At 43.9% G+C, this 22,404-nt stretch overlaps 1 protein-coding gene across 1 annotated transcript; it reads right to left on the bottom strand.

Annotated features, from left to right (window-relative positions):
* Positions 1-5,150: 5,150 nt before the first annotated feature.
* On the bottom strand, positions 5,151-21,355 carry LOC137097746 (involucrin-like). The gene is made up of 9 exons (XM_067472658.1): positions 21,335-21,355; positions 14,056-14,130; positions 13,118-13,371; positions 12,411-12,483; positions 6,106-6,365; positions 5,870-5,993; positions 5,449-5,681; positions 5,287-5,408; positions 5,151-5,254 (listed from the first exon to the last, which is right to left on the bottom strand). The coding sequence occupies exons 1-9, from the start codon at positions 21,353-21,355 to the stop codon at positions 5,151-5,153; spliced, it is 1,266 nt and encodes a 421-aa protein (XP_067328759.1).
* Positions 21,356-22,404: the final 1,049 nt, after the last annotated feature.

Here is a 22,404-nt window from a genome sequence, read left to right as displayed (position 1 = left end):
CTGATTCGTAACCCTTTTGATACTAATTTTGGAGAGTGGACCCTGTTCAAAGTGGTCCCTGGTCAAGTGGCCGATGGTCAAAATGGTCCTTGTTCAAGTGGTCCCTGTTGAAGTGGTCCCTGGTCAAAGTGATCCCTGGTCAAGTGGTCCCTGGTCAAAGTAGTCCCTGTTTAAATGGTCCTTGTTCAAGTTGTCCCTGCTCAAAGTAGTCCTTGTACAAGTGGTCCCTGGTCAAAGTGGTCCATGGTCAATGTGGTCCCTGATCAAAGTAGTCCTTGTACAAGTGGTCCCTGGTCAAAGTGGCCCATGGTCAATGTGGTCCCTGATCAAAGTGGTCCCTGATCAAGTGGTCCCTGGTCAAAGTGGTCCCTGTCCAAGTGGTCACTGGTCAAAGTGGTCCATGGTCAAGGTGGTCCCTGATCAAAGTGGTCCCTGTTAAGTGGCCCCTGCTCAAAGTAGTCCCTGTTAAAATGGTCCCTGCTCAAAGTAGTCCTTGTTTAAGTAGTTCCTGGTCAAAGTGGTCCCTGATCAAAGTGGTCCCTGATCAAGTGGTCCCTGTTCAAAGTGGTCCCTGGTCAAGTGGTCCCTGCTCAAAGTAGTCCTTGTTCAAGTGGCCCCTGGTCAAAGTGGTCCATGGTCAAAGTGGTTGCTGAACAAAGTGTTCCCTGATCAAGTAGTCCCTGGTCAAAGCGGTCCCTGGTCAAAGTGGTCCCTGTTCAAATGGTCCCTGGTCAAAGTGGTCCCTGAACAAAGTGGTCCCTGATCAAGTGGTCCCTGGTCAAAGTGGTCCCTGTTCAAGTGATCCCTGTTCAAGTGGTCCCTGGTCAAAGTAGTCCCTGTTCAAGTGGTCCCTGGTCAAAAAAAGGTTGGGAACCACTTTCCTAGAAGAAAGTCAAAGAAATATATAAGGAAGTCCAGTTAATGAACAAAGGATGAAGAAGGGATAGTAGATGGATAAGCAGGTGACAAGCAAATTTTGGAGAAAGAAAGAAGTAAGCTATCTCCAAAAACAGAAGCAGAAAAGCAATGAAGACTGCATAACCAAGGGATTCACCTTGGAAAAAATCCAGTTCTTGGTACCCTCTGGCTTTGATATTCTCCTTATGGGGCACTCTTAGGAAATGAATTATGGAAGCCAGGTTCAGTGGTAACCTCCAAATCTGGAGAAACCCAAGTTGGGTGAAATTATTGGTTAAAATGAGGGAGGGGGTGTGAAAAAGATCCCTTGAGGTCCCCAGGGTACTGGTTTCATCTTTTTCCCATTATGTAATAAAATGTTCACGTTGTGGCTAATTACAACTTGTCAAAAAAGTGTGACCTCTAGCAAGAAATGTCTAAAGGGGTAACCAGAATGTGAGCAAATCATGTGCGGTTGAGCAACGGCTGTGATGCTGAGCCACATGGATGGTCATTGGGAGGGCAGTCCGTTCTGCCCGTATTCCAACTCATGGGACAATTTTTCCCAGTGCCCTCTGGTGCACATGATGCAACCATGATGCCGTGTCCAAGCATTAAGGGCCTGTAATTATACACCTTAGGAAAATTCTCTCACAATGAAAGATGTGGAAAGAGGAGAGAGGGAAAAAAAGATCAAAAGGCTTAGCTTGGAAGATGGCACGGCACATGGACATGTGTTCGGGAAGGTCATCAAGAAGTGACCCGTTCTTTTCTAGTGCCTCATTTCCTAAGGGTCGGAGTCCTGAAGCCGTATAAAACCACTCTGCCGCCTCTCATTTCTTCACTCCACTGCTCGCGTCTCCTCTGGGCTTACAAGTTCTCGCTGCTAAACCAGGTAAGTCAAATTGAAACCTCAGGGAGGAGGTAAATAAGGATGTAGATAGAGGTTCTTCCAGCTACAGGACTTAATGAATGGCTTTTCTGAACCAACTTGCATGGCGAGATTCGGTAGATAACTTTGCTTCTGTTTCCTTCATTCTCTTCCTTCATTCCTCCCCAGTTTGGGAAGGAAAGGAAGGTCTCTCCAGCCAAAGAGGTGGTAGAGTGTATAAAGGTGCTGGTAAGAAGATCCTGTTTTCTATTATTATTGAGGAGACTCAACGCGGCTTAAGAGTTAAGGAGCTTCTAAAGTTCTCCTTGCCATAATCAAACCGGCAGGATGAAATGTTGCCCTGAGTTTGGTGCTGCTAAGAAGGAATAGATCCAACCAAAAGCCCAGGCTGATATTTTGGCCTGAGCTCAGCTTACCTAGCAGTGCAATACTCAGTGGTCTTCAACCTGTGGGTCCCCAAGTGTTTTGGCCTACCGCTCCCAGAAATCCCAGCCAGTTTACCAGCTGTTAGAATTTCTGGGAATTGAAGGCCACAACATCTGGGGACCCACCGGTTGAGAACCACTGCAATAGATAGATAGATGGGTGATAGAGTGATGGACCTAAGAGAGGTCTACCTTCAGGTCCTGATAGATAGATGGATGATAGAGTGATAGACCTAAGAGAGGCATACCTTCAGGTCCTGATAGATAGATGATGGAGTGATAGACCTAGGAGTTGAAGGCAAAAACATCCGAGGAGCCACAGGTTGAGAACCACTGCAATAGATGGATGGATGGATGATAGAGTGATGGACCTAAGGGAGGCCTACCTTCAGGCCCTGAGAGATAGATAGATAGATAGATAGATAGATAGATAGATAGACAGACAGACAGACAGACAGACAGACAGACAGATAGATAGATAGATAGATAGATAGATGATAGAGTGATACACCTAGGAGTTGAAGGCCAAAACATCTGGGGGCCCACAGGTTGAGAACTACTGCAATAGATAGATGGATGCATGATAGAGTGATAGACCTAAGAGAGGCCTACCTTCAGGGACTGATAGATAGATGATAGAGTGATAGATCTAGGAGTTGAAGGCCAAAACATCTGGGAACCCACAGGTTGAGAACCACTGCATTAGACAGATGGATGGATAATAGAATGATAGACCTAAGAAAGGCCTACCTTCAGATAGATGATAGTATGATAGACCTAGGAGTTGAAGGCCAAAACATCTGAGGAGCTCAGCTTGAGAACCACTGCAATAGATAGATGGATGGATGATAGAGTGATAGACCTAAGAAAGGCCTACCTTCAGGTCCTGGTAAATAGATGATAGCATGATAGACCTAGGAGTTGAAGGCCAAAACATCTGAGGAGCTCAGCTTGAGAACCACTGCAATAGATAGATGGATGGATGATAGAGTGATAGACCTAAGAAAGGCCTACCTTCAGGTCCTGGTAAATAGATGATAGCATGATAGACCTAGGAGTTGAAGGCCAAAACATCTGAGGAGCTCAGCTTGAGAACCACTGCAATAGATAGATGGATGGATTATAGAGTGATAAACCTAAGAGAGGCCTACCTTCAGGTCCTGATAGATATCTAGATGATAGAGTGATAGACCTAGGAACCGAAGGCCCAACCATCTGGGGACCCACAGGTTGAGAACTACTGCAATAGATAGATGGATGGTTGATAGAGTGATAGACCTAAGAGAGGACTACCTTCAGGTCTTGATAGATGGATGGATGATAGAGTGATAGACCTAAGAGAGGACTACCTTCAGGTCCTGATAGATAGCTAGATGATAGAGTGATAGACCTAGGAACCGAAGGCCCAACCATCTGGGGACCCACAGGTTGAGAACTACTGCAATAGATAGATGGATGGTTGATAGAGTGATAGACCTAAGAGAGGCCTACCTTCAGGTCCTGATAGATAAATAGATAGATAGATAGATAGATAGATAGATAGATAGATAGATAGATAGATGATAGAGTGATAGACCTAAGAGAGGCCTACCTTCAGGTCCTGATAGATAGCTAGATGATAGAGTGATAGACCTAGGAACCGAAGGCCAAAACATCTGGGGACCCACAGGTTGAGAACTACTGCAATAGATGGATAGATGGATGATAGAGTGATAGACCTAAGAGAGGCCTACCTTCAGGTCCTGATAGGTGGATGATAGAGTGATAGATCTAAGAGAGGCCTACCTTCAGGTCCTGATAGGTGGATGATAGAGTGATAGATCTAAGAGAGGCCTACCTTCAGGTCCTAATAGATAGATGATAGAGTGATAGACCTAGGACTTGAAGGCCTAAAATATCTAGGGACCCACAGATTTAGAACCACTGTTTTGTAGCTTAACTCAGTTGGAAACTGGGTGGGAAACAGAAGCACTTCTCTATCATTCCTTGCAGGGTTCAGATAGAGTTAGATTTTTGGTTGGCAAAGCGTAGTAGCTATTAGTCAGAAGTCATGGGACAATGATTTGATAACAGCAAGGGGCAGAATGTATACAAGGGAACAGTCAACATATTAGCAAATTTATGCAAATCTAGCACATAGATGTATGGTCTGATTGGAGAAGGCATGTCTGTGAATGTTGGAAGGTTGTGTATAATAACGGTCTTTACTTCTTTCAGTTCCACGACATCAAAATGACCTGTCCCCAATGTGGATGCTCCCCCTGCACCTGCTGTAACCAGGTTCGCAGTTGTCGCAAGTGCGGGTGTTCCCCTTGCTGCTGCTCAAAGCTTCCCTGGACCAAGTGCTGTGCCCAGATTCGGAGCTGCCTCAAGGGTGATTGCTCTCCATCTTGTTCCAAGTCTCCATGCTCCAAATGTAAATGTTCTCCATGCTGCTGTTCCCAGTCTCCATGCTCCAAGTGTGGATGTTCTCCTTGCTGCTGTCCCAAATGTACCAAGTGTGGATGTTCACCATGCTGCTGTCCCAAATGTTCCAAGTGTGGATGTTCTCCATGTTGCTGTTCCAAGTCTCCATGTTGTCAATCTAAATCTCCCTGCTGCTCTTCCAAGTCTCCATGCTCCAAGTGTGGATGTTCTCCTTGCTGCTGTCCCAAGTGCTCCAAATGTGGATGTTCTCCCTGCTGCTGTCAGAGTTCTTCTTGCAGTTCTAAATGTTCCAAGTGTGGATGTTCTCCTTGCTGCTGTCCCAAGTGTTCCAAATGTGGATGTTCTCCCTGCTGCTGTCAGAGTTCTTCCTGTTGTTCTAAGTGTTCCAAGTGTGGATGTTCTCCCTGCTGCTGTCAGAGTTCTTCTTGCAGTTCTAAATGTTCCAAGTGTGGATGTTCTCCTTGCTGCTGTCCCAAGTGTTCCAAATGTGGATGTTCTCCCTGCTGCTGTCAGAGTTCTTCCTGTTGTTCTAAGTGTTCCAAGTGTGGATGTTCTCCCTGCTGCTGTCCCAAGTGTTCCAAGTGTGGATGTTCTCCATGTTGCTGTTCCAAGTCTTCATGTTGTCAATCTAAAGGTTCTCCCTGCTGTTCCAAGTCTCCGTGCTCCAAGTGTGGATGTTCTCCTTGCTGCTGTCCAAAATGTTCCAAGTGCGGATGTTCTCCCTGCTGCTGTCCCAAATGTTCCAAGTGTGGATGTTCTCCATGTTGCTGTCCCAAATGTTCCAAGTGCGGATGTTCTCCATGTTGCTGTCCCAAATGTTCCAAGTGCGGATGTTCTCCTTGTTGCTGTCCCAAATGTTCCAAGTGCGGATGTTCTCCATGTTGCTGTCCCAAATGTTCCAAGTGTGGATGTTCTCCCTGTTGCTGTCCCAAGTGTTCCAAGTGTGGATGTTCTCCTTGTTGCTGTCCCAAGTGTTCCAAGTGTGGATGTTCTCCATGTTGCTGCCCCAAGTGTTCCAAGTGTGGATGCTCTCCCTGCTGCTGTTCCAAATGTTCAAAGTGTGGATGCTCACCATGCTGCTGTCCTAAATGCTCCAAGTGTGGATGTTCTCCCTGCTGCTGTTCCAAATGTTCTAAGTGTGGATGTTCTCCATGTTGCTGTCCCAAATGTTCCAAGTGTGGATGTTCTCCCTGCTGCTGTTCCAAATGTTCTAAGTGTGGATGTTCACCATGCTGCTGCCCCAAATGTTCCAAGTGTGGATGTTCTCCATGTTGCTGCTCCAAATGTTCCAAGTGTGGATGTTCTCCTTGCTGCTGTCCCAAATGTTCCAAGTGTGGATGTTCTCCCTGCTGCTGTTCCAAATGTTCTAAGTGTGGATGTTCACCATGCTGCTGTCCCAAATGTTCCAAGTGCGGATGTTCTCCATGTTGCTGTTCCAAGTCTCCATGTTATCAATGTAAATGCTCTCCCTGCTGCTCCAAATGTTCCAAGTGTGGATGTTCTCCATGCTGCTGTCCTAAATGTTCCAAGTGTGGATGTTCTCCCTGCTGCTGTCCCACATCTCCATGTTCTAAGTGTGGATGTTCTCCTTGCACCTGTCCCAAATCTCCATGTTCCAAGTGTGGATGTTCTCCTTGCACCTGTCCCAAATGTTCCAAGTGTGGGTGCTCTCCATGCTGTTGTCCCAAGTCTCCATGCGCCGACTGTGAATCTTCTCCCTCTTGCTGCTTTCAGCATGTCAAGTATTCCATCTACATACCCTGCTGCTGTCCTCGTTGTGTGTGCACCCGGTGCGCCTTGAACCGATCATGCTGCATCCCCTGTTGTTGTGGTGGTCAATACTGTTACAATTACATTCCCTGCTGTTGCTGTGGCGGGTGCTGTGGTTGCAGCATGTATTCATCCAACTGTTGACCTAACTCATCCTAAGGAGGTTCTGGAGATGATAAGAATTAAGCCTTCTAGGAGCTAATTCCTGGAAAGTAAACCTAGCGGATGTTGTCCATGCAACATCTGGAACATCAACATCAAAACCAGTTGCTCTTCCTGGACTCATCCACTAATCTCACTGTCTACGACTTCTTGCGTGCCTCCTTCAAGAAAAGGAAGATTATTCTCTTGCAAAATTCTGGAGAAACTCTCCAATGAGCATGAAAGAGTTTCACAGTTTCTGTAATAGTTAACGTTCTTCTTTCCTTCTTGGTGATTTGGGGTTCTGTAACGTCTTCTACTTGTGTAGCAACTCTCAGCATTAAAATTATAAAATTATGGTGCTTCTGCATGTGGTGATTTGTTCTGTGCTCCTCGGTTCATCTCTTCATTTGTTTTTCTACATTTTAGACGTGCTTACCCTGTCATCGATTTTAGACCACATATTTTTAGATACAACATAAACACAGATCATATATTTTGAGACACAACATTCATATTTGACTGAGACAATCTCAGTTAGTCCTCTGTCATCCTCTTTTTCTGACCGAGTCTAAAATGTTCCAAGGTACGTCTACACCAGCGATTCTCAAAGTGTGCTCCACGGAGCCCTTGGGGCTCTGCAAAGCATGCTGAGAAGCTTCATGCTTCCCTCCTCCTCCTCCCACCCCAAGCTTTCTTTCCTCTTTCCTGCTCTTTCCCCGCCTCCTTCACCACCAAAAACCTTTTCATCTATCCTCCCTCACTGCAAAAAGCCTCACCTTGGAGGTTGGACTGGATGACCCCTGGGGTTTCTAGTAGTAGTAGTAGTAGTAGTAGTAGTAGTAGTACAAAAGCTGGGTGGCCATATGCTTCTTGGTGGTGGTTGGACTGGATGTCCCACAAGGTCTCTTCCAACTCAATGATTCTACGATTCTGCGATTCTACATTTGGGGAGCCTTAATTGTGCTTTTCCTATTATGATTTTGTCATTTGGGAGTTGTAGTTGCTGGGATTTATAGTTCACCTACAATCAAAGAGGATTCTGAACTCCATCAACGATGGAATTGAACCAAACTTGGCACACAGGACTCCCACGGCCAACAGAATACACTAGAAGGGTTTGGTGGGCATTGGCCTTGAGTTTGGGAGTTGTAGTTCACCTACATCCAGAGATCACTGTGGACTCAGACAATGATGGATCTGGACCAAACTTGGCAGAAGAACTCAATACATCCAAATGTGAACACAGATGGAGTTTGGGGGAAATAGACCTTGACATTTGGCAGTTGTAGTAACTGGGATTCACAGTTCACCTACAATCAAAGAGCATTCTGAACACCACGAACGACGGAATTGAACCAAACTTGCACACAGAACCTCCATTACCAACAGAAAATACTTAAGGCCATCCAATCCAAATCCCTTCATCAGGGCAAGAAAATGTAATCAAAGTCCTCCTGACAAAGAGCCATCAAGCCATCGATATAGCTAGATAGTAGGCCTGTCGGTTTTAGTTCGTTAATTCGTTAATTCGTAATTAAATCGTTATTTTAACCATATCCGAAGCGATTTCAAAACATATTTTTAAACCCGGAAGGGTTTAAAAATATCGAAACAGCAGCCCCATTTTTTTTACGAGCTTCAGCTCGTGTCGTTAATGGGATGGAGGCTGCTGTGCTGACTGAGTGCTGCTGCTGGTGCCTGGGAGCCAATCCGGCGCTCCCAAGCACCCCAGCAGTGCACCGCGCCCCCCTCCTCCTCCTCACAAGCTCACAAGCGGCCTCCGCGCGCCATCCGGCTCCGGCTTCTGCGCCCTCCTCCTCCTCCTCCTCGCACTTCCTGCAAAACAGCTGGGAGGAGGAGGGCGCAGAAGCCGGAGCCCATTGGATGGCGCGCGCGCGCTCACCCGAGGAGGAGGAGGAGGAGGGCGCAGGAGCCGGAGCCGGATGGCGCGCGGAGGCCGCTTGTGTGAGTTTTCAGGGCTGGACCATGTTCCAGAAGCATTCTCTCCTGACATTTTGCCCACATCTATGGCAGGCATCCTCAGAGGTCTGTTGGAACTAGGCCTGTTTGATCAAGAAAAAATTTCGATATTTAAAATACTAGGCAAATGGAGTTTAAAAAATGTTTTGTAAATATTTACGAATTTTCGTAAATAACAAAACATTTTTTTGGAAAGTTTTGTAAATATTTTAAATATCGAAACAAAAGAACACCCCAATTACGAATCGATTTTAGAAACAATTTTTTTCTTGATCAAACAGGCCTACTAGATAGCTAGATAGCAGAAAACACAGCAGAAAAGTCTTTAAAAGCAAAAAAACACATTACAACGCATGCACAAAACCACATATATATACACGCAAACACACATATACACAAATATATACACACAAAACACATATACACAAACTGGGCCACAGCAACGCATGGCAGGGGACTGAAAAAGTTGAAAAAGCTGACAAAGTTTGAGAACCTCTGATCTACACTGTAGATCAGATACCTACTTTGCCATAACTCATGGCTGTGGAATTCTGGGAGATGTAGTTCTACAAGTTCCTTCACCTCTACTCTCTCTCCTTGATCAGGAGTACCGAAAACTCAATAGGACTAGTCCCGAGTCAGCAATACAGCATAAGTCTTCTAGACCACTAAAAATTGTGGTGGGAATGGTGAGTATACCTGTCTTAAACGCCCTGTTTGAAATTACTACTGAAAGCAACACTACTCCTTTAACTCTTCATGATAAAGCTAATGAGTTTCTATGAGTAGCCTTTGACAACAACTTGGCTGTATATCATGAAGGAGTGTCCTTGGAGTCAAATGAAGTTCCTTCACTTTATCCTGCCAAAGAGTGCTGGTGATTCACCCAACAACAACTCCCAGGATTCCATAACGTTGAACCATGGCACTTAACGTAGTATCTAAGTACATTCATTATACAATGCACCTTTAGGCTCTCTTATATAGCTTGATCCTCAACTTACTTAAATTGATATCAATGGATTCAACAGGCAAAGGTAGTTTTCATTCAGTAAATTTAGTAGGCAACTGAAGAGAGAATGAAATCTTGCCCTTCCCAGTTGGCTCAGGGCAAAGCAAACTGTTGCATCCTCTCCTAGCTATTATGTTCTTCTTCATCGATAACTTTGGTCATCTTGATATTGTTTGACCTTATGGGCCTCAGCCTTGCTTTGTGTAAGGTGAACTTGCATACCCCTTAGGAATATTTCACAAGGAAGCAGAACATCTCATGGTGTTCTTCACAAGGAAGCAGAACATCTCATGGTGTTCTTCAGGATTCTTGTTATCATGAAGGGGTCCAAGTCTTGAGTGACCATTCAGGTCTGGAATCTCAATCCACGTCTTGTATCCCCATCCAATAAAGTTCCATTCCAGTGAAGAAGAGCCAAAGAAACACCCAAGGAACGTTTTTCACCAAGGAAACAAATCTTATGGTGGCCACCAGGATTATTATGTTCATAAAGGGATCCAGGTCTTGAGCCCCGATTCAGGTCTTGACTCCCAATCCAAGTCTTGAGCCCCCATTCAGGTCTTGAATTCCAATCCATGTCTTGTATCCCCATCCAATAAAGTTCCATTCCAGTGAAGAAGAGCCAAAGAAACACTCAAGGGGCGTTTTTCACCAAGGAAACAAATCTTATGATGGCAACCAGGACTATTGTGTTCATAAAGAGATCCAGATCTTGAGCCCCGATTCAGGTCTTGACTCCCAATCCATGTCTTGAACCCCCATCCAGTAAGGTTCCATCCCAGTGAAGAAGAGCCAAAGAAATACCAAAGTGACCTTTTTCACAAGGGGACAAATCTTCCCTTGTGAAAAAGGGATAATCCTGGTGGCCACCAGGATTATTGTGTTCATAAATGGATCCAGGTCTTGAGCCCTAGTCTTGAATCCTAATCCACATCTTATGGTGGATCCATGTTCTTATGGTGGCCACCAGGATTATTGTGTTCATAAAGGGATCCAGGTCTTGAGCCCCAGTCTTGAATCCCAATCCACGCCTTGTATCCCCATCTAGTAAGGTCCCATTCCAGTGAAGGAAAGCCAAAGAAACACCCAAGGGACCTTTTCATGAGGGAACAAATCTTATGGTGGCCACCAGGATTATTGTGTTCATAAAGGGGTCCAGATCTTGAGCCCTAGTCTAGAATCCCAATCCACGTCTTATGGTGGATCCATGTTCTTATGGTGGCTATCAGGATTATTGTGTTCATAAAGGAATCCAGGTCTTGAGCCCCAGTCTTGAATCCCAATCCACGTCTTATATCCCCATCGAGTAAGGTCTCATTCCAGTTAAGGAAAGCCAAAGAAACACCCAAGGGACCTTTTCATGAGGGAACAAATCTTATGGTGGCCACCAGGATTATTGTGTTCATAAAGGGATCCAGGTCTTGAGCCCTAGTCTAGAATCCCAATCCACGTCTTATGGTGGATCCATGTTCTTATGGTGGCCACCAGGATTATTGTGTTCATAAAGGAGTCCAGATCTTGAGCCCCGATTCAGGTCTTGACTCCAAATCCATGTCTTGTATCTCCATCCAGTAAGGTTTCATTCCAGTGAAGAAAAGACAAAGAAACACCAAAGGGACCTTTTTCACAAGGGGAAAAATCTTCTTATGGTGGCCACCAGGATTATTGTGTTCATAAAGGGATCCAGATCTTGAGCCCTAGTCTTGAATCCCAAGCCACGTCTTGTATCCCCATCCAGTAAGGTTCCATCCCAGTGAAGAAACACCCAAGGGACCTTTTTCACAAGGGAACAAATCTTCTTATAGTGACCACCAGGATTATTGTGTTCATAAAGGGATCAGGGTCTTGAGCCCCAGTCTTGAATCCCAATCCACGCCTTGTATCCCCATCTAGTAAGGTCCCATTCCAGTGAAGGAAAGCCAAAGAAACACCCAAGGGACCTTTTTCACCAAGGAAACAAATCTTATGGTGGCCACAAGCACTATTGTGTTCATAAAGGGATCCAGATCTTTAGCCCTGATTCAGGTCTTGACTACAAATCCATGTCTTGTATCCCCATCCAGTAAGGTTCCATTCCAGTGAAGGAAAGCCAACAAAATACCCAAGTGACCTTTTTCATGAGAGAACAAATCTTATGGTGGCCACCAGGATTATTGTGTTCATAAAGGGATCCAGGTCTTGAGCCCTAGTCTTGAATAATAATCCACGTCTTATAGTGGATCCATGTTCTTATGGTGGCCACCAGGATTATTGTGTTCATAAAGGATTCCAAAACTTGAATCCCAATCCACGTCTTGCATCCCCCTCCAGTAAGGTTCCATTCCAGTGAAGGAAAGCCAACAAAATACCCAAGGGACCTTTTTCATGAGGGAACAAATCTTATGGTGGCCACCAGGATTATTGTGTTCATAAAGGAGTCCGGATCTTGAGCCCTGATTCAGGTCTTGACTCAAAATCCATGTCTTGCATCCCCCTCCAGTAAGGTTCCATTCCAGTGAAGGAAAGCCAAAAAAATACCCAAGGGACCTTTTTCATGAGGGAACAAATCTTATGGTGGCCACCAGGATTATTGTGTCCATAAAGGGATCCAGGTCTTGAGCTCTAGTCTTGAATCCCAAGCCACGTCTTGTATCCCCATCCAGTAAGGTTCCATCCCAGTGAAGAAAAACCAAAGAGATACAAAAGGGACCTTTTTCACAAGGGGACAAATCTTCTTATGGTGGCCACCAGGATTATTGTTTTCATAAAGGGATCCAGATTCCATCCCTATAAAGGGATATTGGTTCCATCCCAGTGAAGAAAAGCCAAAGAAACACCAAGGGGACCTTTTTCACAAGGGGACAAATCTTCTTATGGTGGCCACCAGGATTCTTGTCTCCGTGAAGGTCTTGATTCTCCATCCAGATCTTGCATCTCCATCCAAGGAGCTTCCGTGTCTGTGAAGAAGAGTCAATGAAACACCAAGTCCTCAATTCTTTTGTTAGTCCAAACTACAAGAGACGAATCAAATGGATTTATTTGTATGTTGACTCAGTTTTTGACCATGAATGACCATTAATGACCATCAGGATTTCAGCGAAGCAGTTTCTAAGGCATCCTGGAAGTTTCAAACTCAACCACTGGGTGGAGCAGAATCTCATGAACACCTCCTTGTTGAAAGCCTACTGGTTTATCTCCGACATGCATCTGAACAAATTATACACCTGTTGCTTTCCCTGTTCTAATTGCATGTTGTCTGTTGTCTTCTCCAGGAACTGGGATTAATCATTTTTAATAGCTGATGGAGCTGTCACAATTGTCTTGGGTTTCAGACAGCAGACAAATAAAAAGCAATTAAAAACCTTTTCTTTTCAACACTTGGGTGATGCTTTCTTGCCGGTGTGCTTTGCAGACCTCAATCCGTTTCATCATTGTGCTTTTTGTCCAACCATTCTGGCCTTTAAAATGTTCTCCTGAAAATTTAGGTGGAACCTCTTTTTCTATTGTTTGAACCCATTGTTCCATTGTGTCTCAGAAAATAAGTTTGCTCCTCCTCAATAGGACCTTTGCAGTAGGCAAAGTGTTGGTTACGTGCCTTGGGTTTTGCTGCGGTCGATTCTCTTGTTGGGCTTGGGTCCTGGAACTGCAGGTTGCTGTATTCTTTGTGTGCTGACTGGCTTGGACTCTCGTAAGGGTGGAATTCCCCTCTCCTTGACCACGGACTGTTTACTGACGACGACACTACTTTTGGACTCTGTTATCTTCAACTGGGACTTCTTCGACCTTGGACTGATTTTGGACAACGGCTTCTCTTCACAGTGTTTTGTTTTGGCCTTATCTTTGAACTGTGTTATTTTGGTGCATTTTGCTTGAACTCTTGTTTAACCCGGATTTTTTGCCGGTATAATCTGGTTTATTTGCTTGCTTTGGTTTTTAAGCTGCAAATTGCTGCAAACTTTGAGTTTTAGCCAGAGGCACTGAAGGAAGAGTCTCTGAGCTCTGTTTTCTTTGATTTAATAAACTGTTGATGGTTTACAATACTGTGTCTGGCTCTTTAAAGGTATCTGGGTTCCGACATGTAGGCATCGAATATGTGCCGGCTGGAAGCCGCTCCTCAGGGGTTGAGAAGGGCGGGGTATAAATACCTGTTGCAACTTCACCTTGCTTCCAAACACCACCACACAAGAGCTGTAGTTTTATAGTTTATTGAGGAAAAAATCCACGTCAAAATAAAGAATAAGCATTGTAAAGTTCCAAAGAGTTTGGTTATAGGCAGAATATAGTTCCAAAGATCTTCAGGTAAAAACAAGAGACACAATCCTTTAGGCAAAGTTCAAAACAGAGTCCATGGTACAAACAGTGAAACAATTGCCCCAAGAATCACAATGCAAGAAATCCCAAGCGTACTACTTTCCAGCTAAGATAATTCCATGGAGCTTCCAGGCTAACAAGCTACGTTGAACTGATGCTTTCTCTTCGTTTGCAAGAAGCCTAAATACCTTTCTAACATGAAAACATTATGCTCTCACCAACATAAAAGCATTGCGATGACCTTTCCCCGAGCTGGCTTCTCGTCTGTCGGCCAGGCGAGAACTCCGTCTGACCTGCAAATCAAGACGAGCTTGCTGGGTCAGGTCACTATCAAGGCTTTCTGCACTTCCATTATCAGCGTGAGAAGGAGGCAAAGGCCTCCCCACCTGTTCGCTATCTCCTTCGTTAAATTTTTTTTCCTTCTGAGAAACGCTGTGTTGACTCTGCACTGTTTGTGGGAGCCTCAGAAAAAGGCCTAGAAGCAGGCTCAGAGATCTGAGGCACAGAAAAAGAGCCAGGTATCTGAATCCCATCATCCTCAGAGAACATCTCAGCCACAACAATACCTGAAATAAATAATAAATAATCAATTTATTGTTTTTATTGTCTTTATTGTTTTTATAAAGACAATAAAACCGGTGCTTGGCCGCTGTGACGGTCTGGATGGGGGCGAACAAATTGAAATTGAATCCAGACAAGACAGAGGTACTCCTGGTCAGTCGCAGGGCCGAACAGGGTATAGGGTTACAGCCTGTGTTAGATGGGGTCGCACTCCCCCTGAAGACACAGGTTCGCAGTTTGGGTGTGATCCTGGACTCATCGCTGAGCCTGGATCCCCAGGTTTCGGCGGTGACCAGGGGAGCATTCACACAGTTAAGACTCGTGCGCCAACTGCGACCGTACCTTGGGAAGTCTGACTTGGCCATGGTAGTCCACGCTCTGGTTACATCCCGCCTTGACTACTGCAACGCTCTCTACGTGGGGTTGCCTTTGAAGACGGCCCGGAAGCTCCAATTAGTCCAACGGGCGGCAGCCATGGTATTAACAGGAGCAGGGCGCAGGGAGCATACAACTCCTCTGCTGTACCAGCTCCACTGGCTACCGATTAGCTACCGAGCCCAATTCAAAGTGCTGGCTTTGACCTTTAAAGCCCTAAACGGTTCTGGCCCTACATACCTATCCGAACGTATCTCGGCCTATCAGCCCACCAGGACCCTAAGATCTTCAGGAGAAGCCCTTCTCTCCATCCCGCCTGCTTCACAAGTGCGGCTTGTGGGAACGAGAGATAGGGCCTTTTCTGTGGTGGCCCCCCGGCTTTGGAATGCCCTCCCTACTGAAATAAGATCAGCCACCTCGCTAATGGCATTTCGGAAAAAACTGAAAACTTGGATGTTCGAGCAAGTTTTCAACTAATTCCGATGTGATGATGTTTTGATCATGGACTAGCAATCAAGGATAACGAATTGGATTACGACTTTAACTATGAGATGTTCCGGTCTGTATTGGTGGCCCAATACTATGTATGTATATGTATGTATTTTTATATTTTATTTTATATTTTTAAAGTGAATATTGTATTTTTAAATATGTTGTAAACCGCAATGAGTCGCCGCACAGGCTGAGATATTAGCGGTATACAAGTGTACTAAATAAATAAATAATAAATAAATATATGGTTTATATTATATGTTGATATTTTAATTATATTTTATGTTGTTGGTAGCATTGAATTTTGCCAATTGTAAACCGCCCTGAGTTGTCTCCAGGCTGAGAAAGGTGGTATATAAATATTAGGGCTGGGCGGTTTCGTTTCGTTAATTCGTAATTCATTAATAATTCGTTAATTTTTTTAATTACAAAACGATAACAAACCATTCTGGAGCAATTTTTTTTAAAAACGAATTTTTAAACACGTTTTGTAAATGCTTCGTATTTCGTTATTGTGTTCGTTTCGTTATTGTTCTGAGGTCGTTTCGTTATTATTTCCGCATGTCTGGGGCAAGTGTTTTGTTTAATTAGTGAAAAAAAATTATAATATCACACCAACAGTCAAGAACAGAGGGAGAGGGAAGCTTCAGAAGTTTTTGGAGGTTTTTTAGCGTATTTCGCGGTCGCGTCCGCCATTAACGAATCGATTCGTTATTGTTTCGGAAATCGATTCGTTAATGTTTTGTAATTTTTTTCACATTTACGAAATTTCGTAAATATCGAACTTTTTAAAAGGAAAATTTTGTAATTATTTTAAATAACGAAATACAAAACCCCCCCAAAAAAGTATCGATTTTAGAAACAAATTTTTCCGTTGTTACCCAGGCCTAATAAATATGGTAAATAAATAAGTAAAATAAAATAAAATAAACATCAGGAGAGAATGCTTCTGCAATATGGCCAGACAGCCAGAAAATTCACAGCCACCCAGTAATTCCGATCACGAAAGCCTTTGACAACACAATCATAATTATTTATTTTACAAAGCTGAGAAATCAAAATGAGCCAATAGAAGTGCTAGAAAAAGGGAAATATACCATGGGGACCATCGTTAATTCAACTGGCAAAAAATCCAGATTAAACAAGAGTTCTAGCAAAATGCACCAAAAACACATAGTTCAAAGATAAAACACAAACAAGAAGTCATGAAGAGAAGCCGTCATCCAAAAGTAGTCCAAAGCCGAAGAAGTCCCGGTTGAAGATATCAGAGTCCAGAAGATAGAGTTGTCGTCAGAAACAGTCTGAGGTCGAGAAGAGAGGAAATCCGCACTTACGAGAATCCAATCCGATCAGAGCATGAAGAACACAGCAACCTGCAGTTCCAGGACGCAAGCCCAACAAGAGAAGCGGCAGTGACAGAACCCAAGGCACAAAACCAACACTTTGCCTACTGCAAAGTTCTATCACTCCTGTGCCTTCATTTATCCTACAATTCATCATCCCTTGATGAGTTGCCCTCCACTCTGTCCTCATCGCTGTCAGATGGCTTAGCCTCTACAGCTGAACGCCAACGCCCATCCCTCCAACTCTTCCATCTTTTGTCAAGACATGGTATCATCAGTTTGCCAATCCCTTCCAAAAAATCCCTCAAAGTTATCACTGGATGTAGGCTGTGTACACACATTCCTGATCTCCTGAACTTGTGTCCAGTCCAGCGGTTCCTCTTCTCATTACTTCCAGACCCATTACTTCCAGCTAAGCCCATGAAATCCTCATCCTAAGTGGGAGCAGTAAGTATGTCCCGGATCATCTTTCTCTGACGCTCCTCGTCTGACTCTTGCTCCTGAGTAGTCCTCTTGAAACCCCTACTCCCATCTCCTTCCTCCTCCTCACTCATTTCACCACCAGAGAAACCTTTGAAGGATTCCTCGTCTGTGGGCGACATAAGTATCTCCCAGATTCTCTTCCTTTGCTGCTCTTCATCTAACACCTGGGCACCTCATTTCCCTCCTCGACTACTCCTACTATTAGTTGTAACGTTGCCAGCAGACTCTACTACAACACAAACAATTGCAGGAAATACCATAGACTTGTCTAAAAGTGTTACAAAGTGGATGACAAAGTGATTTGTGTATTTAAGTTCTTGATATACAGCCTTTGGGTTGCATCTCCTGCCTCATCTTTTGTAAAGTTCGGCTCCTTGGAAAATTAGCATTGCCGGAAGGAGCTTTCGGAGTGGAGACTTAGTGACAGATTTGTGTGGCAACTCTGTTTTGGGTGCCTTCAGGCTACATTGCTTAATTCAGGAGGCTTTGCATTTCAATTTTTTCATTTTTTTTCCTGCCTGAGTGGAGTATCTTACATTTGTCCCTGTTGAACTTCACGGTGGATGGTGGAGGTGGGTCTGGAATGCACGGATACAGAGAGCCAACTGTATTTCTATGCATTGTTTTGACACAGGAATATAGCTTCCTGCACAGAAAACATCACTTCCTGTACATAAAATGCTACAATTGGGAATTTATTCTGCATTCATTTTGTACATGGCTGTATATAAAAAAATTATGCACAGAAAGAAAGATTTCTGCACAGAAATATTTTCTGTGCACAATATGCTGCTTTCTGCACAAAACAAACCACTGTGCAAAATATTTCACAAAAGAAGCCCCAATTTCCGAATAGGCTTCAGTATAGTTTTCCAAATCTTTGGACAATGGGAAAAGACTAGGTTTTTATTTATTTATCGTGTCAGGGGCAAACCAAACAGTTGTATTGCATTTTTTTAACAAACAAACAAACAGACAAAACACAATGTTTGCAAGCTTGGTAGTTGATTAAATGTCCTTTGACCAGTATCTGTCCCCTTGTAGTGCCTCTGGTGTTGCCGCAAGAAGGTCCTCCCTTGTGCATGTGGCTGGGCTCAGGTTGCATTGCAGCAGGTGGTCAGTGGTTTGCTCCTCTCCGCACTCGCATGTCATGGACTCCACTTTGTGGGCCCATTTCTGAAGGTTGGCTCTGCATCTCATGGTGCCAGAGTGCAGTCTGTTCAGCGCCTTCCAAGTCGCCCAGTCTTCTCTGTGCCCAGGGGGGAGCCTCTCATTTGGTATCAGCCATTGATGGAGGTGCTGGGTTTGAGCCTGCCACTTTTGGACTCTCGCTTGCTGAAGTGTTCCAGCGAGTGTCTTTGTAGATCTTAGAAAACTATTTCTTGATTTAAGTCATTGACGTGCTGACTGATACCCAAACAAGGGATGAGCTGGAGATGTCTCTGCCTTGGTCCTTTCACTATTGGCTGCTACTTCCCGGCGGACGTCAGGTGGTACAATACCGGCTAAGCAGTGTAGTTTCTCCAGTGGTGTAGGGCGCAGACACCCTGTGATAATGCGGCAAGTCTCATTAAGAGCCACATCCACTGTTTTAGCGTGGTGAGATGTGTTCCACACTGGGCATGCATACTCAGCAGCAGAGTAGCATAGCGCAAGGGCAGATGTCTTCACTGTGTCTGGTTGTGATCCCCAGGTTGTGCCAGTCAGCTTTCGTATGATGTTGTTTCTAGCACCCACTTTTTGCTTGATGTTCAGGCAGTGCTTCTTGTAGGTCAGAGCACGGTCCAGAGTGACTCCCAGGGATTTGGGTGCGCTGCAATGCTCCAGTGGGATTCCTTCCCAGGTAATAATCCTCAGAGCTCGGGATGCTTGTCTGTTCTTAAGGTGAAAGGCGTCTGTGTTTTAGATGGATTAGGGATCAGTTGGTTTTCTCTGTAGTAGGAAGTAAGAGCACCTAGAGTGCAGCTGAAATTGTTGCAACCCTGGGGAAATGCAAAGGAACACTATCCCATGCAACGAAAAGGTAATGCAAACTATGCTCTTGGAAGACAGAACACTTCCTGTACATAAAATGCTACAATTGGGAATGTATTCTGCATTCATCTTGTACATGGCTGCATAAAAAACAATATTTTATGCACAGAAAGAAAGATTTCTGCACGGAAATATTTTCTGTGCACAACATGCTGCTTTCTGCACAAAACAATTCCCTGTGCAAAATTTTGCACAAAAGAAGCCCCAATTTCCGAATAGGCTCCGGTATGGTTTTCCAAATCTTTGGACAGTGTTAATGTACCAGGTGGGGTGATTTGAAACCCATGGCCTTGCATGCTTTGATGTTGATGTTCTTCATATCTAGACCTTCAGATCCATAGACCTTTCAACTATTCAGTCCTTCCTTTGTATTTAGACCCTGGCATTGAAATAACCTTCACTTGCATGATTTGATGTTGATGGTCTTCATACCTGGACCTTCAACTCCATAGACCTTTCATTTAGTCAACCCTCTCTTTGTATGTAGACCCTGGCATTGAAATCTCATTCACATGCATGCTCTGATGTTGATGGTCTTCATCCCTGGACCTTCAGATCAATAGAACCTTCATCTATTTAACCTTCCCTTTGTACTTAGACCCTGGCATTGAAATCTCCTTCACTTGCATGCTTTGATGTTGATGGTCTTCATATCTGGATCTTCAGATCCATAGACTTTTCATCTATTCTTCCCTTCCTTTGTACTTAGACTCTGGCATTGAAATCTCCTTCACTTGCATGCTTTGATGTTGATGGTCTTCATATCTGGATCTTCAGATCCATAGGCTTTTCATCTATTCTTCCCTTCCTTTGTACTTAGACTCTGGCATTGAAATCTTCTTCACTTGCATGCTTTGATGTTGATGGTCTTCATATCTGGACCTTCACCTCCATAGACCTTTCATTTAGTCAATCCTTCCTTTGTACTTGGACCCTGGCATTGCATGCTTTGATGCTGATGTTCTTCATACCTGGACCTTCAGATCCATAGAACCTTCATCTATTTAATTTCTGTGCACAATATGCTGCTTTCTGCACAAAACAATCCCCTGTGCAAAATTTTGCACAAAAGGAGCCCCAATTTCCGAATAGGCTCCGGTATGGTTTTCCAAATCTTTGGACAGTGGGAAGAGACTAGGTAATTCCTTTGAGAAGAATTACATCCATATTTCTGAGAACGTGGGCTACTTTGGTGATCCTTTCTGTCTGCCGCCATTCCAGTTGTTGCTCTGGGAGTCGTTCCTCTCAGAGCTTCAAAGGCCGCTGAAATTCACTCTCAAGGCCTTTGTCTCCCTTGCAATAAATCACAATCCCTTCTTACTATGAAAGGCTTTGCAAAGGTTTCAGTGCCTTGAGCTTTTTAAGCTACTCCTTTAATTATCTATGTAGTTTTTGCCCTTTGTTTTGACTCCAACGTGCTATGGAGGCATGCCTGGTAACAAATCAAAACATTTTGACACCACTGCGTTTGACACCACTTGATCATTGTTACATAATCCTAAGAGTTGTAGCTTGGAAAAGGCTCAAGACATTGAAAAACTACAACTCCCAGGATTCTATAGCATTGAGCCATGGCAGTTCAAGTGGTGTCAAACTGCATTAATTCTACAGTGTAAATGCATCCATTGGTACGCTGGAATTATTTTCCTAAAACTAGAGGGAGGCAGTAGGGTTCAATGGGAGGAGCTGTGGATCTACTGGAATAGAATAGACTCTTGGTCTTTCGGTATTGATAATCATCTGCTGGATTTATTGGAATGGTTGATTGATTTCATCTCCTCTCAGATGGGTTTCAAATCAGCCCACCTGGTACATTAGCACCTAATACCCATAATACACTGAAAGAATTCCCTAATACATTCTTTAACCATTGACCCTCCTTCTATTCAACCTTTTCTTTGAATTTGGACTCTGGTATTGAGTTCTCCTTCACTTGCATGCTTAGATGTTGATGGTCTTCATATCTAGACCTTCAGCTCCATAGACCTTTCATTTAGTCAACCCTTCCTTTGTACTTAGACCCTAGCATTGCATGCTTTGATGTTGATGTTCTTCATACCTAGACTTAGACTCTGGCATTGAAATCTCCTTCAATACATGCTTTAATGTTGATGGTCATACCTGGACCTTCAGATCCATAGACCTTTCATCTATTCAATCCTTCCTTTGTACTTAGACCCTAGCATTGAAATCTCCTTCACTTGCATACTCTGATGTTGATGGTCTTCATATCCGGACTTTCAGACCCATAGACCTTTCATCTATTCTTCCTTTCCTTTGTACTTAGACCCTGACATTGAAATCTCCTTCACTTGCATGCTTTGATGTTGATGGTCTTCATATCTGGACCTTCAGATCCATAGACCTTTCATTTAGACAACCCTTCCTTTGTACTTTGACCCTGGCATTGCATGCTTTGATGTTGATGTTCTTCATATCTGGACCTTCAGATCCATAGAACCTTCATCTATTTGGCCCTCCCCTTGTACTTAGACTCTAGCATTGAAATCTCCTTCACTTGCATGCTTTGATGTTGATGGTCTTCAAAGCTGGACCTTCAGATCTATAGAACCTTCATCTATTTAACCTTCCCTTTGTACTTAGACTCTGGCATTGAAATCTCCTTCACTTGCATGCTTTGATGTTGATAGTCTTCATATCTGGACCTTCAGATCCATAGAACCTTCATCTATTTGACCCTCTCTTTGTACTCTGGCATTGAAATCTCCTTCACTTGTATGCTTTGATGTTGATGGTCTTCATATCTTGACCTTCAGATCCATAGACCTTTCATCTATTCAATCCTTCCTTTGTATTTAGACCCTGACATTGAAATCTCCTTCACTTGCATAATTTGATGTTGTTGGTCTTCATACCTAGACCTCCAGATCCATAGACCTTTCATCTATTCAACCCTTCCTTTGAATTTGGACTCTGGCATTGAGTTCTACTTCACTTGCATGCTTTGATGTTGTTGGTCTTCATACCTGGACCTCCAGATCCATAGACCTTTCATCTATTCAACCCTTCCTTTGAATTTTGACTCTGGCATTGAGTTCTACTTCACTTGCATGCTTTGATGTTGATGGTCTTCTATCTAGACCTTCAGCTCCTAGACCTTTCATTTAATCAACACTTCCTTTGTACTTAGACCCTGGCATTGCATGCTTTGATGTTGATGTTATTCATACCTGGACCTTCAGATCCATAGAAACTTCGTCTATTTGACCCTCTCTTTGTATTTAGACCCTGGCATTGAAATCTCCTTCACTTGCATGC

This window comes from Anolis sagrei, chromosome 12 (assembly GCF_037176765.1).
Source record: "Anolis sagrei isolate rAnoSag1 chromosome 12, rAnoSag1.mat, whole genome shotgun sequence".
NCBI classification, from domain to species: domain Eukaryota; kingdom Metazoa; phylum Chordata; class Lepidosauria; order Squamata; family Dactyloidae; genus Anolis; species Anolis sagrei.
This window is presented reverse-complemented; position numbering and strand designations above follow the sequence as displayed.

Coding starts and splice junctions, on each gene's coding strand:
- LOC137097746 (XM_067472658.1), bottom strand. CDS start 21,355: ATGAAGACCATCAACATCAGA. Junction 12,484..13,117: donor CGCAGCAAAACCCAAGGCAC/GTAACCAACACT, acceptor TCTTCTTCACAG/ACACGGAAGCTCCTTGGATG. Junction 5,682..5,869: donor ACATTTGGGGCAGCAGCATG/GTGAACATCCAC, acceptor CATTTGGAACAG/CAGCAGGGAGAGCATCCACA.